At 39.0% G+C, this 15,741-nt stretch overlaps 1 protein-coding gene across 2 annotated transcripts in view; it reads left to right on the top strand.

The window, feature by feature from the left end:
• GNPTAB (N-acetylglucosamine-1-phosphate transferase subunits alpha and beta) overlaps positions 1–15,741 on the top strand; it is a 56,829-nt gene that overhangs the window by 22,921 nt on the left and 18,167 nt on the right. For both annotated transcript variants that reach the window (XM_042469059.1, XM_042469060.1), the window contains exons 6-12: positions 965–1,029; positions 2,069–2,203; positions 9,833–9,994; positions 11,410–11,589; positions 12,631–12,801; positions 14,545–14,668; positions 15,293–15,496. In XM_042469059.1, coding sequence (XP_042324993.1) covers positions 965–1,029; positions 2,069–2,203; positions 9,833–9,994; positions 11,410–11,589; positions 12,631–12,801; positions 14,545–14,668; positions 15,293–15,496 — 1,041 coding nt within the window. The remainder of the gene's footprint in view (positions 1–964; positions 1,030–2,068; positions 2,204–9,832; positions 9,995–11,409; positions 11,590–12,630; positions 12,802–14,544; positions 14,669–15,292; positions 15,497–15,741) is intronic.

Below are 15,741 nucleotides of genomic sequence, written 5' to 3'. Positions count from 1 at the left end.
TATTTAAATAGCAACTGGTTATAATTTCTTAAATTCACAAGAGAGAGAGAGAGAGAGTATGTGTTCTTGGTCAACATGGGATGAATTCATCCTCCTCTTCCTGCTTCACACATCTACTGTTGCACTGAAGCAATTGTCTTGTATGGTATTGAATCACTTCTGCTGTTATTTGAAATAATGCCGCTTTTAGTACCTGTATCAGGAGAAAGAAAGGTAGGCAGGCAGACAGACAAATAGAATAATGATGATGATGATGATGATGATGATGATTTGTAAATGCTAGTTTCTTTTATCACTTCCTCCTCTCATCGATTTTAGATCCCTAAACTGCAGATCTATTTCTTTCAGTAAATCATACCTCATTTTAGAGGTATCTTAATGTGTTTCAAATAAACATGCATACCTATTTGTGGAAATACTGGCACTATGTACTAATAGATCAAATGGAACTTTGGGTCTCATCTTCTTCATGTAATCAGGAACTACTAGCATGATGTCATCCAGGGATGGGGAATTGTGTGGCTCTCCACCTTACAATTACAATTACAGTTTCCAAGGTCTTTCTATGCTAGTTAAGAATGATGAGAATTATAATCCAGCATCTAAAATACCACCTGTTGACCATTCCTGAGGCTCTTTCACCTGCCATAATTATAGCACTTTGATACCACTTTAACTGCCCTGGCTGTATCCTGTGAAATCCTGGAATTTGTAGTTTGATAAGGCACTAGAGCTCTCTAGCAGAGAATTCTAAATATCTTACCAAAGTAAATATTCCAGGAATCCTTACAAGCTGAAGCTATAGACATTAAAAGTGGCATCAAAGTGATGTAATAATTTGGTGTAAAAGAGACCTGGGGTCAAGTAGTGAGATTCTCAGGTGCAAAAGTTTCCTCAGCTCTGAGGCTCATTAGATATAGTATGTGAGAAAGTAACCTATGATGTGAATTCCTAACTGTTCCAGCTGAAGATGCTCATTCTCAGATGTTAAAGGAGAACAGGGGGCAAGCAGTGTGGAGAGGTTATTTGGTAAGTACCCTTTAAATTTAATGTCAGCATATTCATTGGAAAACTGGGATATAAGCTTCTCAGAACCTACCTAGTACCCAGGTTCCTCTTTTTTTAAATGTGTGTGTGTATACAAACTCCATCCCTGATCTAGAATTACAAAATCATAAATGTCCACATGAGTGGCTGAGATAGTGACACCTTTGCTTTCTGATGGTTCATTGTAGTTTCATGCACAAAATTATTAAAAATATTATGTTTTACACGGCTTCCAGGATATGCTGAAAGCCATGCCACAAGGAAGGGAAGCGCGCGCCGGGAGGAAACAATGGTGCTTGCTCCCATGGCATGTGCCTCACATGCCTCCACCACAGGCACGAGCCCCATTCATTTAAATGGGGCTTGAGCATCTGCATTTTTCCCTTATGTGGGGGGGTCTGGAACTATGTGCATGAAGTGTACGTTGTTGTTGTTGTGCTCCCGAGCTGGGATTCAAGGCCTGCTCTCCACAGTTACAGTGCTGTAATCGAATCACTACACTGTGCTGTCTGTATATGCTGGTGTATACAAAAGATAAATGAATTTCATGTTTATATCTGGTCCAAAACATTTTGGATAAGGGAAACTTATCCTGTAATGTATCTTATGGGTCCAAACAGACAGGCCGAAATAAAGCTGCTTCAGGTCACGTTGGAGGTATGCTGTTTAAATGATACACGCATCTTAAGAGGCCAGAAGCTTCGCCAAAGCTGTGCTCCAATCCTTAGGACTGGAGCATGGCTTTGGTTTGGCTTTAGTCCTCTTAAGATACATTCATCATTTAAACAGCATACCTCCAAAGTGACCCGAAGCAGCTTTATTTTGGCCTGTCTGTTTGGCCTGTCTGTCTCCTAGTACAGTAAGTAATTGAAATTCTTAAATTCTTAATTCGTAAACACCATGTTATATTTTTATTTAGCTCCAGAATGTTTTAGATTCAGGGATGCGAAGAGAAATCAATATTAGTCAAGTTGTGTTGAGAAACCATATTGTCTGTGCTTAGAAAGTTCCTTTCTTACAGACCACAGACAAAGAAGTTCCTGGTTTAGTGATAATGCCAGATTTGGTTTTCCTCAAAGGATTTCCACTTACATTCAAAGAGACAAATCAACTGAGAACAAAATTACCTGAAAACCTCGCTTCCAAGATAAAACAGGTATGTATCATTTGGCCTAAGCAGCAAGATGCGTAAGTTGTGTCAGTGGCCAAAACTAATAGAGAAACATGAAGGATTGAATAGGCTTATGTGAAAAATCACTGTTTTATTTTTCAATTTTTATTCTCAAACCAGACCTTGAAAATTTTGCTTTTTTGGGGTTCAACTCCCAGAATCCTCCAGCCAACAAGAAAAGTCTGACTTGAACCGATATCAATTTGATTTTATGCTACCCAGTTACATCATAATAGTACTTCCATGGATGGTCAAACAATGGTAAATCCCATTTAATAACATTGCCCTGGCTCCAAAGAGATACCTTAGTCCATCATTATGCCCATCATATTTGCTCATGATTCACTGGAAAATATAACTTGCAGTCCAGGAGAATAAAACCCATCCATCTTTGCATTGGTCTAGTAAAAATCCTTGACATGCTTTGTTTCATTCACTTGAGTTTAGTTATTTAAAAGTGAACCCACAAAAGGGAGGAATGTTGAATTCTCTTTTACTGAGCATGGGCAACTTGTGGCCTTCCAGTTGTTGAACTCCAACTCCCAGCATTCTTTGTCTTTGTCTGTGCCAGCTGGAGCTGGTGGGAGCTGCAGTCCTACCACACTATGAGGACATAAATTGCTCATCTCTATTGTTTCAGCCAATCCAGAATTGGCTTGCACTTGAGCCTACATTGTGTATGACCTATGCTCTTTATATACCACATCTTGTGGTATATCACTGCTTTCTTGCCCACTGAGTGTAGCTTTTACATAAGGCCTATGTGGTTATCCCATTGATTTTATGTGAGTTAATGACTGCAGGTTGTACAAGGCTAAGAGCCTGGGCATGACAACAGGGATTTTTTCCCCTGCTTTTCCTTTTCCCCCTCCATTTTTATTGTTAAGAACAATAACATACAGACATTACAAATTAAATTACACACACAACCAACAAACATTTCCTTTTCCCTTTTGATCAGGTTTGTATACCCCATAGTGTGATATATATAACAGTAATTCTGAAAGGATTACGTCCCCCCCTTTTTTTTTTAAAAAAAAAAAGTAGTTTAAAGGGACATAGATGGATTGGTCTGTCTATGGCCCTTATGTGGGTAAAGAAGTTGGTACTCCATAACTAACTAAACTTCACACTAGGGTCTGAAGTGGTAACTTTTTCTAGGACTTACCATTTGTCCACTAGGTGTCAGTCTAATCAAATCTAAGGAAATGATTTAGTCCAAGGTTTTGCAAAGGTGACCTATAAATAAGTATTCTGAATGTATGCCCTTCTTGGGCCAGAAAGCCACATGGTGGATTTTAAATCCATATTCTATTGCATTCTTAGTCTGTAGTTACATTATAATATTATATTTATATTTTCAAATTTCTGTGCCATAGATTGGTTCAGCCAGGGCTTTCAGTCTATGGAGACTTGTAATCATAGCATCATTGAGTTGCCAGAGACCCCAGGGGCCTTCCAGTCCAACTCCCTACCATGCAGAAATACACAACCAAAGCACTCCTTTCAAAAAACCTCCAAAGGAAGAGACTCCACCACTCTTCGAGGCAGTGGTTCCCACTCTTAAACACCTCTGACCATCAGGAAATTTTTCCTAATGTTTATGAGGAATCTCTTTTCCTGTACCTTGAATCCATTACTTTGTGTCCTAATCTCTGGAACAGCAGAAAACAAGCTTGCTTCATTGTCAATATGAGATTCCTTCAAATATTTAAACAGGGCTATCATGTCACACCTTAACCTTCTCTTCTTCAGGCTAAACATACCCAGCTCCCTAAGTTGCTCCTCATAGGGTATGATTTCCAGATCTTCTTCTATTTTGGGTTATCCTCCTCTGGACACTGCTCTCTGGGAACTGGGTGGTCTGCCTGTCTTGCATCATGACTCATGGAATGCTCTTATGTTGTTTATGGTCTAAATCAGTGGTCCCCAAACTGTGCCCTTTAAGTGATTTTGGACTTCAGCTCCCAGAAGCCTCAGCCATGTTGGCCAATAGTCTGGGATTCGGGGAGCTTAAAAAGCACAGTTTGGGGACCACTGGTGCATGAACTGAACAGTACTTTGCCCATGGACAAAGCAAGAAACAAACTGGCCAGGAGTGAATGGACTTCAGGCATCTCATATTTATTTTGCTTGTTCATAAGCAGCCAAGATGTACTAGCCATAGGCAGAAACTTAAGAATTAGAATGCCTCCAGTTAGGTTTTGAGCCTAAGATTTTGCTTTCAGTACCAGAAATGAGCTGGCCTTGGTCCTTCTGCAGGAAAATCCGATTCTAGTTTTTCCAAGCTTTTTTCATTTAGCAGTCTAAATTGGATGGGAAAAACATATTGTTGTTGCTATTAGTAATCAGTCGAGAGTCAGAAATTCTTGATGATCTACTGCAGATGACCCAAAAATCTCCTGATAAATGTCTTTCTAAATTCTGCCTGACCAGCCCTAATGGAGGTCTGACCTGTGCTGAGAGGGGGGTACTAAAATACCCCATTTATAAAGCAAATAACAGCAGATATTTTTAAACTGAGGTGCTTTGCTTGTGTATTCTAACACTGCAGGATTTTGGACTGGATGGCCCTTGTGGTCTCTTTCTACTCTGTGATTCTGTGAAATAGATTGAGAGCCCTGTCCAAATCAGCTTTGTATGTTAGCAGATAATGTAAGGGAATTTTGTGATCTTTTCTTTCATAATGATGGTGATGGTGTTTATTTTTAGAAAACAGCAGATATGAGGCCTTTTGCTATGTTCCTGTGTAGGGAATTGCAGAAGCATGGAGCCACCATTGAGAAAGTACTTCCCTAATTATTTTGTAACCATGAAATGACTTAGCATCAAATTGTATATTGCAGTAAATGTGTAATGTCTCTAAATGTGCTTTTCCCCCAACTTAATAGCAAGCATGCAGCCAAACTTCTCACCACATGCTGCAATTCTAAAAGATCACTTCTCACATAATTACTTTTAAGAATTTTTAAAAAACACTGAGGGGCAAGTGCTTCTTATTTAAGGTACCATGCTTAAGACTGAAGAAATCCTATATGCAGGCAGTGCGTTCCTTCTTTTATTCATTCGTCCTTCCCTTTTTTCTCCCCTCTGTGAAAGAAAGCTGTTGCAAGTTTAGTTGCCAATCATGGTAGTAAATTGTGCAGGTGAATTAGACATTATGTGAAGGGTTTTCTTTTGCTAGCTCTGAACTTAATGCCACTCAACTTCACAGATTTAAATTGGTACTATTAGAAGAAGGGAAGGAGCAACATCCTTTTCTTGACCTCACTATTATACAGAATTTTATAAAACCTGGTTGGAGTTGAAATAATGTTTTTAAAATGCACCTTTCTTCCCTTGGCATGTTTTTTTAAAAAAATATTCTTTTTCTGATAAAGCCAGTGAGTTTCAAATGCTAGCTATTGCTTTCCTCTTCTGCTTGGCTTAATAAAGGTATAATCTACATGTATTTAGTAATAATGTTGTAACCATGATTTTCTTCATTAAACCATTTGTTTAACTTGGGGTCCAGTATACACTTCGTACTCCAGACATACTATATTTACTTAGATTTGAACCTGTCAAGAAAATGATTTGGGAAATTGCTGTGTACAGTCGGCCCTTCTTATACACGGATTTTTTATACACGGATTTAAGCATACACGGTTTGAAAATGTTCCAAAAAAGTATAAATTTACCTTGATGTTCCATTTTTTATTAGGGGCACTATTTTGCTATGTCATTATACTTAATGGGACTTGAGCATACACGGATTTTGTTATACACGGGGGATCTTGGAACCAAACCCCAGCGTATAACAAGGATCCACTGTACTGTGGGTTTCTATAGTGGTAGAGATGGAGAAGAATAGATAGGTGGAAATCCCATGTCTTTAATACTTTCTTCCTTGGTGGAATGGAAACTTCTGACGTTTGGTACATAAATATGTATTAGATGATGGACAGAGTAGAAAGGATGGCGTGACATTGTTGTACTCCTAAATAAACAAGAGTCTGCCGATGGCAGCTCTGCAATCTGTAGCATTTCCACAGCATTATTTTTGGAGAGTGGTTGCTGCTCTCCATAACTCTACCTCAACCTTATCAACTATGGAGGCCACCCTTTCATCTATGTGTCCAGAAGATGGTCTGGAAGGGCTGAGATTTGTCAGATTTTTCTAATGACAGATCTATTGGGTCAGATTTAAAGCTATCGGGTAGCCAATGAATTTGAACCATCAACAACCTTAAAATGTCACAAGTCTGACAGCTGGGTTTATGTTCACTGTGCGATGTGTTGGGGAAACTGGACAGATGTCTGAAAGGAGAATGGGAAAGGTCAGTCCTCAAAGTAATATATTTTGGCTTGGATTTAATTTTACATTGGGATTCATCGGGTTCGATGCATTGATTAGGTAGCATTAAATGATTTTAGTAAGAGTGGAGCCAAAACAGCCCAGACCACCACTTCAGATCCTTTTATTTCTTTGTTTTCTTTCACACTACACATTTCTAGCACTTTGATACCACTAATGTCTTCCGTCCCATTAGAATCCTCATGTTTATCATTTCATGAGGCATTTGGAATTCTTAGCCAGAGAGCTCTAGTGCCTCACCAAACTAAAAATCCCATGATTCTGTAAGATGTTGCCACGGCAGTTAACGTAGAATATAGGGTTTTAATAATGTGAGAGAGATCTGTAAAAAAATACCATATCTAATGACATTCTGAAGTCTGTGACAGAAGTGTGGTTTGGGAGTTAGTAGAAGTTATATACCAGTTATATGGAGGAAACAAGTGGAGTCTATTGGCTTTTATTGGCACCCCAAATAGCCAGATTTGGTTGATTACCTAACATCATATTCTTACACTCACTGGAAGATGCTTACCTGGCTGGGATGGAAAACACTGTAAAACAACTATGCAAGAAATGACACCTGGGGAAAACAGAAATGCCCCAAACAACTGTAAGAAAACTTTTGGAAGGTACTTTGGGTAGTGATGGCTTTTCCAGAGAGGATTCCATATCCTCTTGGGAGTGCTGTATTTGTGTGCAAAATAAGCAATTTGGTAATCAGATTAATAAGTTAATATTCCTGTATGTTATCATTCTTGCTCTTTGCAAGCCATGTTTACTGTTACATGTAGTGCCTAGCATAAAACCTCTTTTCATCTTGCCTATTATGAAAGCTGAAACCTAGAATAACTGGTGGCAAGTGATAAAAATAGCAAGCAGATCAAACAGTTCCCCAGTAACAAATGACCTTAGCAGTGGATTGGGAATCTTGGCTGAAGATGTGGAGAAGCCCCACAAATGGATTAGTTCTGGAGCCTTTTTATATCTCAAATTTCTCTGTCCCTTAAGCCATCTTGAAAATATATATTGGTGAATGCATAACCAAGCAAACAAATGTTTTGAAATTTCATTTCAAGATATAACATAGTGTATTAAAATGACATTCTTGTAAATGCTAGTCTTATTTTGGAATACTAATAAGAACATGAAGCTTTTTATTTATTTTTTATTTAAAAAGCATGAACAAATAATAGGTACTCCTTCACAATACTTGGATTATAGAAATTATAGTGTAAAGAATTTCTAGGAAGCTAACTGTATTTAGGCATTGCATTCTTGATCTTCCAAACCATTTTCAAGAAAATCAGGAACAAATTTTTTCTCCATGTGTTCAATATTCCTCCCTCCCCTTATTTCTTTTCATCTTCTGTTTTTCATATTGGATAACTTCCTGGTATGGTCAAACCATATTTTATTGTTATGTCTGAATCAACAACCTGTGGTCTGAACAAATCTTCGAAACTAGGATTGTAAACCTAGACCAAACAAGGGCATGTGATTCTAGTTGGGAGGTTTGGTACAACTCTTCCATTTTGTACATAATGGAAACTGATTTCATCAGTCCAGGATGTTGTGAAACTATGTGTATATGAGGAAGACCATTATCATCATTGCTATTGTTTGTTTGTGCCTTCAAGTTGCCTGCCGACTTCGGGCAACCCAATGAATTTTTCAGGGTTTTCTTAGGCAAGGAATACTCAGGGGTGGTTTTGCTAGTTCCTTCCTCTGAAATGGAGTTTTACCAAATGATCATTGAAAAGTTATGTCTAAATGCAACACTTTTCTGGCCAAATTTAAAGGATGTGATTGAAATATATTCTCATTTTGATTAGTTTCATCTGTTTCCGTACTGAAAATTTAGGGTTACTGAGGGGAGCAGATTTTCTCTGGAGGAATGAAGCTAGTTGGTGATAAAGAAAAAAAGGGGAAGAAAAGGGAGCCAGCATGACAAAATGCTTTGAATATTTAATTTGGGGAGACTTGGTTTGAAATCCTGTTCAGTGATAAAATGCCTGGATGCTGTGTGTTTCAACCTAACCTGCTTCTCAGAATTGTACTAGGGATTACATTGTTATACCGCATATCCACCACCCAGTGCTCCCTACAGAAAGATCAGGATCTTTGGTCTTCTTTGGAGGAATGTCCAATCTGCCTCTCTGTTGATTACATTTATATTCTACCTTTTGTCCTAGCAGCTCAGGGGATGTATATTGTGCCCCCCCCCCCCCCCAATTTTATTCTCACAAAGACCCTGTCTGGTAGGTTGGCTGAGAAACAATAACCAGCTCAAGGTCAGTTTCATGGCCAACTAATATTTTGAAACTGAGGCCTGTTACAAACTGCCAAAATAAAGCTGTTTCGGGTCTCTTTGGAGGTATGCTGTTTAAATGATGCATGCATCCTAAGAATCTGGAAGCTGCACCAAAGCTGCACTCCAGTGCTTAGGAATGGAGTGTGGCTTTGGTGCAACCTCCGGACTCTTAGGACCCATGCATCATTTAAATAGCATACTTCCAAAGAGACCCGAAGCAGCTTTATTTTGGCAGTCTGTGGTGTGTTACAGACCGCCCGTTTGGGGCGGCCTGTAACTGGCCCTTTCCCTGCCGGATCGGGGCCTCAGCTGCCACAACGGCAGCCTCCGAGGCCCTGATCCGCCGCTTTCCAGGCCGCGGGGAAGCTGTAAAAGGCCGCTTCCCCGCGGCCTGGAAAGGGGTGTCCTTGGGGCTTCAAGCCCCAAGGACGCCCGATGGCGGCGAGGAGGAGGAGATCTCCTCTGCGTCGCTGGTGCAGCCATGTAAAGGCTGCGCCCAGCGACACAAAGCTGGAAGGAGCTCCGAAACGGAGCTTCTTCTGGGGCCGCAAAAAGGGTGCTCTAGGCGCCCTCGTGCGGCCCCACTGTGTCACAACTGCGCTGCCCCATTTAGAGGTGGCACGGTTGTAATGGCGGTCCCCGTGTGGAATGGTGTTAGGAAGTGACGCCCCTTTCTAACCCTAATACGGACCCAGTCCGTACTTTTATGCCCGTCTGTAATGGGCCTGTAACAGGCCTGAATCTCCCCAATTCTAGTCTCAGATCTGTAACTCACTATGCTAAACTGGATCTTTGATGTACTCTTTATTGATACTGTTCATACTTTTTCTTCACAACAACAGGTCACCCAACCTTTCTAATTATATTGGTAGTAAGCTGCAAAGCTGATAGGTCATAGGGAGGTGGACAAGAATGTTTCAATTGCTATTATGTGCCAGGCTTGAAAGAGTGTTTCTTGATGTAGTTACAGCTTTATTCGGAAGCTGGCGTAGCTCTCTTGCATCTGAATAACCCGAAGGGTTTCCAAGAACTGAACCAGCAAGCTAAGAAGAACATGACTATAGAAGGAAAAGAACTGACACTTAATCCTGCTTATTTATTATGGGATCTCAGTTCCATCAGCCAGGTAGGCAATATTGTCACATGTTATAAGAAAACAACTGTGGTAACATCTTGTGAGATTTAAATAATTATTTGATGAGGAGTGCATTTTATGGAATGACTGATTGCTGAAAACTATTCCATGCTTTGTAAAAATAATCTGGCTCAAAAATGGATTCCATAGACATGGGCTGCATTTACATGGTGTGTTAAATCCATGATTTATGTTAGCAATGGTTTGTTGCTTAATACATGAATTGTTCTGCAAGCTACCAAAGAAAACATATTTATTCCTCTCACTTCCTGTAGCGCTTTCCAACCCCTTTGTAATCTCCTGTTTTTTGGTGGGCAGTTTTAGAAATAAGATAGGGATAAGCCACAGTTCTGGACTGAGATGAATTGACAAGCCATGGTTTAGGCGAGCTCTTGGTCTAAATCCAGTTGGTAGTCCCAGATAGAATAGACCGCTTGAATTGCTGGGATTTATGCAAGTATTGATTTACCATTCACTACTTCATTCAGTGGGCTTATTGTAGCTGAGACTATTCTGTTTAGCTTGCAAGCCAATTTCGTTGTAATTGTGTCTGGTCAGCAAACCATGGATTGCCCTTTCAACATCTAGTATTCAACTAAACACAATATGTCCTGTTGTTACGTGCAGACCCAGCCACATGTAACATGTGCACACAGAGACACATATCCTTAAGATATTGAATGTGTATGACCTTTCTGAATTTGCTTTATTTCTATCAATGGAAGATCTATGGTCTAAATGTTTTGCTGGTTCATCTGGTTTTAGAAAATTAAGTAGCACTTTACTTCAGAACTTAACTTGGAGAAAAACAGTAGGAATTAATAGATCCTTTGGATTCTCTTTTCCAAAATACATCATTTTCCAGAACAGTTCCTGCGACAGTTCTTTCCATGAAAATGTGTTGTAGGAATGGTGCCACAACGAGAACTGGAAAATGTGATTCCTGGCAAGAGAATTCTATTTTTGAAGAATTTCTGCTCCTGAAAGTGTCCCCATGACCTCTGCAAAGATGCACCATCCTAGTTTAAGAGAATAGGTTGCAAAATTAATGAATTGAATAATCCCTTTGCCTGTATTACACAGTGACCTGAAAAAGAAAGACAGAATTGGTGAAAACTGGCTTGCTTACATATGCCCAAACTTACCATGACATTTATTTCCCACTTCTTGTTTTCTTTCTGGAATTAGGCACTCTTGGAAGTAACAAATATACTTCTGATATATCACCCCAACCTGACAAAAGTCACTGTGTAATGTATCAAGTTTGTATACATCTTTCTCTATCTCCAAATACTTTGTGTGGATGGAAAAACAGCATAGCAGTCTTTGGTTTCATAATAATGGGAGTGCTTAAATGTGTCCACTCTTGTTTTCCCAGTGATATATAAGTATTCTCTCCTTAATAGTCAAAACAGGATGAAGACATTTCAGCCAGCCGTTTTGAAGATAATGAGGAGCTGCGGTATTCATTGCGGTCAATAGAGAGGCATGCACCGTGGGTGCGTCATATCTTCATAGTCACTAATGGACAGATACCTTCCTGGCTTAATTTGGATAATCCTCGATTAACTATAGTAACACATCAGGTAAAAAAAATTCTAAAATATCCATTACAACCTTGGGTAAAATAGATCTAAAATATTTCTAACATTAATACCAGATTTAATTTAGAGAAAACAGTGGAAGCATTTGTAAAGTGTGCTAAATCATAGTTTAGCATGATATGAACCAGCAGGAATGAGCCACTCAGCTTTTTATGCTTCATCGCCTTCTTTCCTTCTCCAGTAAGAGTTTGGAGCATTCACTTCTGCTTTTACTCAGTCATGGGTTTAGCATACCATCTGGACCAATACACTGTCATCTGGGCCAATAAACTGTCGTTAATATTAGCTATGACTGGCTTAAAAAACAAGCCAACCAGCATGGTTAGTACTTGCCTTCCACATCAGAATAGAAAGCTCTCTTGAAGGTGTTTTTTTAATTCTGATTATGAGGATATTTCTGATTTAGAAGATATGGCAGTCTGTTGGCACTAAACTACAAACTCAAAATGAATTCTGTGTGGAACCAGAATGGATTATGTACGCTTGCTGCTTATTTAAAGTATCATAGAAGTGTATGACATTTACTGGGCTGGGCATGCCTTAGAAAAGTGATAGCAATGCTCTTGAACTCAGAGGGCAACACTAGCTAATTTCCAGCTCCTCTGGAGCTCCAGAGGATAATAGCATGAAACCATTTTAGGTTGCCTTTTGTATCCTTTCCTCCTGCACCATTTTTAAGCCTTCAGAAGCTGGGTGAAGAGGTTTGGCCAAAAAATGTTTATGGGAGTTTGGGAGTTGAAGGGGTCCCAATTACCACACTGGACACTCCAACTCCCATAGTCATGAGTCCTGTAGGTCAGATGATTCCCATTTGTGTCCCAAAAGAACTGGTGCTACTTTTTCCATGTTGCTTTAAAAACTAAACTTGCTTAAATTATTTAAGGCACACACTGTATTTTGAAAACCAAGAGGAGCATTTAAAAGTAATCTCTAAAACATACATGGAAGTAGCTTTGAAATGTTTTGTTTTATATCACACACACACATATGCACACAGAGTAAAGCTTTATTTTAATGTTTTAGGATATATTTCAGAATTTGAGTCATCTGCCTACCTTTAGTTCCCCTGCCATTGAAAGCCACATTCACCGCATTGCAGGTCTGTCTCAGAAGTTCATTTATTTAAATGATGATGTGATGTTTGGGAAGGATGTTTGGCCTGATGATTTCTATAGTCACTCCAAAGGTCAAAAGGTAAGCTGCTGTGAAAGAGTTTAATGTATAGAATTTGAGAAACCAAATGCCCTCTTTAGGAGTTCAGTACAATTGCCCTACCTCTGCCTCAAATGGAGTGCAAGTTAAATGTAAGTTCCTTTTCAGCCGATTTGGCAGTAATGCTGGGGGTAATATGAAAACAGAGCTTAACAATTAACAGCATTTCAATGGTAACTGAATCCTAGAAGCCAGAGTATTCAAAGCTCTAACTTAGGTTGTAGAGGATGTGGAAATGTGCATCTTTTAACAAGAAATGTACATGTCTGATCACATAATGTATATATTGCAACTTATAGCAATAGCAAGTATATTTCTATACCACTTATCAGTGAACTAGCACTCCCTACGCAGCGTAGTTTACAATGTGTAAGCCAATTGCTCTCAACAAGCTGGATGCTCATTTTACCAACTTAAAAAAGGATGGAAGGCTAAGTAGACCTTGGAGCCCTCCTCTAGGATTGAATTTACAGTTTTGGGACTGCAGTATCAGCATTTAACCACTTCACCACCAGGGCTCCTTGAAGTTTATAAGAACATAGAGTCCTGCTAGATCAATCAAAGGGCTTTCTAGGACAACATGCAGTTTCCCACATCAGCCAGGTGGCTGTCTGTGGGAATCCCCCATGTAGGACATGAGGGGAATAGCACCTTCCTGCTCATGCTCCCTCTCACTGGTATCCAGAGACACATTGCCTTTAATACTAGTACATATGTTGTCACTAGAACATTACACTAGTAGTGATTAGTAACTATTTAATGACCACCCATGAAATAAAGAGATAGACAGAATTTGGGATGAAATATGGGCCAATTTGTTTAACTGTTTATTTCTTGAGAAGTGCAAAAGAAGGAAACAACCTAGTGCGGCACCAACTGCAACAGTTGGTCTCTCCTAGACCTCCTACATAATTCCCTACTTGGATTCTGTTTTCTAAGTGCCAAAGCTTGAGCTATTTGCAAAGCTTGAGATACTGGAACTTCATTCTTTTCTGAATTGTCCCTTGTCAGTTGTCCCTTGGAATGATAACCCTAAATGATCTGCACATTTCAATATGTATGTATTTTGTATGTATTTTGTATTTTTGTTTTGAAACCAGAAGTTGAAATGAATTATAGCAGTGTTGAAGTGATTTTTTTAAAAAAAAAAACTTTAAAAAGATGTTATTTTCTGCTGTTAGTGTTAATATTCCATAATGAATGAATTAAGAGGATTGTCATTGTTTTGGTGGGACAAGTTAAAACCTAACTAATATAGATGGTCAGATAAGATTTACACAGGTCATTTTACATGCTAGCTGTGTTTACTTGTTAATAACTCACATTCTTTGGCAACAATTAAGGATGGATGCAAAGTAAATAGAGCTTGGTGACAGAGGCAATACTGGCTGCAAGATTCTTAGAGTTGTAGTTTTAAAAAGTAACATTTCCAAGCTCCAGAAATAACTTTGAAAAATCAGTATTCTGACTTACAAGAACTTTGGCTCATTTGCTGACAAACCTTTCCATTTTATCCCTTTGAAAGTGTTGCTCCTGCTATTTTTCTTTTTCATGTGGTGGAACATGAGAAATGATAGGTCTGCATGCAAATTGGACTTGGCATAGTGTTTTGCAGTTGCAAATCTGTTTGCTTTTTTAAACATTAACTGAAATATTCTTATTAAAAATGCATGAATAATTTTGTGATAATGAATTGATTTTTCTCTTGTCCTCTCTGGTTATCAGGTTTATTTGACCTGGCCTGTGCCAAACTGTGCTGAAGGATGTCCTGGTTCATGGATTAAAGATGGTTATTGTGATAAAGCCTGTAACAATTCTGCTTGTGATTGGGATGGTGGTGACTGCACTGGTAAGAAATGCACATTTCAGGACTGTGCTAGATTATTTTGTTAATAGGAATAAAGCTGCCTTTTTAGAATACATTCTCATCAAAGCTTTAGGTCACTATAGGTGCACGTGCACTGGATTTTTGTGCTTCCTTTAAAGGGCTGTGTTGCTTTCACATGGCATTCCTGCAACACAATTGTAACAACATATGTGACTGCAGATGTTGTCTTGTGTGTCCCTAGGAAAAGGGGTTCATTCAGGTCTGGTGACTTTTTTCCAAATGGAATGATACAAGCAAGAAAAATGGATGCTATCATTTGTGAAGGAGCTATACTGTTGCAAATTGGGTGGCCGGCGCTCATCTTTTCTTGTATGGGTTTAGTGTAGCATTCTCATTGTGTAGGTGTAGGCTGCTGTAATTTGTACATAAACTTTCCTAAGGTTCTCAGAACATTTAATCAAGATTAAGAGGTAAGAATTAATGCTAAGACTTAAGAAAGCAATGTTGTAGTCACTAACCAACTTATTTTTTTATTTTATTTTATTATTTTGTTTGCTATCTGGTCTTATACTTTTGAGATTCAAAGCATATCCTTTAAAAATCAGTAAGCATTTTAGGGCACTGTTTCCCTTTTTTCTTTTTTAGGTAATAATGTTGGGAGCCGTTATGGTGGTGGTGGTGGAGCTGGAGTAGGTGTTGGAAATGTTCCACCTTGGCAGTTTGGTGCAGGGATAAGTGGAGTTTCTTACTGTAACCAAGGCTGTGCTAATTCATGGCTGGCTGATAAATTCTGTGACCAGGCGTGTAATGTTCTTTCTTGTGGATTTGATGCCGGTGACTGTGGACAAGGTATGTTAATGCTACATAGTCAGCATTGCCTTTGAATTATTCAGTACCATTTTATATATCTCTAATAGATTCATTCAGTCTGTGTTCATTAATGCAGGTTGTTTGCTTCACCTGTACTCTGACCCCAATGGCTTGTGCTAAAATGTGACTTCACATACAGGCTAATCCAATAAAAGACAGGCAAAGGGTGGGAAAGATGTGGCATATGGCTGAGAAAATACAAGATTTGTGTATGTGTATAAACT

The sequence above is a fragment of the Sceloporus undulatus genome, chromosome 5, assembly GCF_019175285.1.
Source record: "Sceloporus undulatus isolate JIND9_A2432 ecotype Alabama chromosome 5, SceUnd_v1.1, whole genome shotgun sequence".
Classification (NCBI taxonomy): domain Eukaryota; kingdom Metazoa; phylum Chordata; class Lepidosauria; order Squamata; family Phrynosomatidae; genus Sceloporus; species Sceloporus undulatus.
The sequence above is the reverse complement of the archived record's forward strand: the minus strand, read 5'-3'. Positions and strand labels throughout refer to the sequence as shown.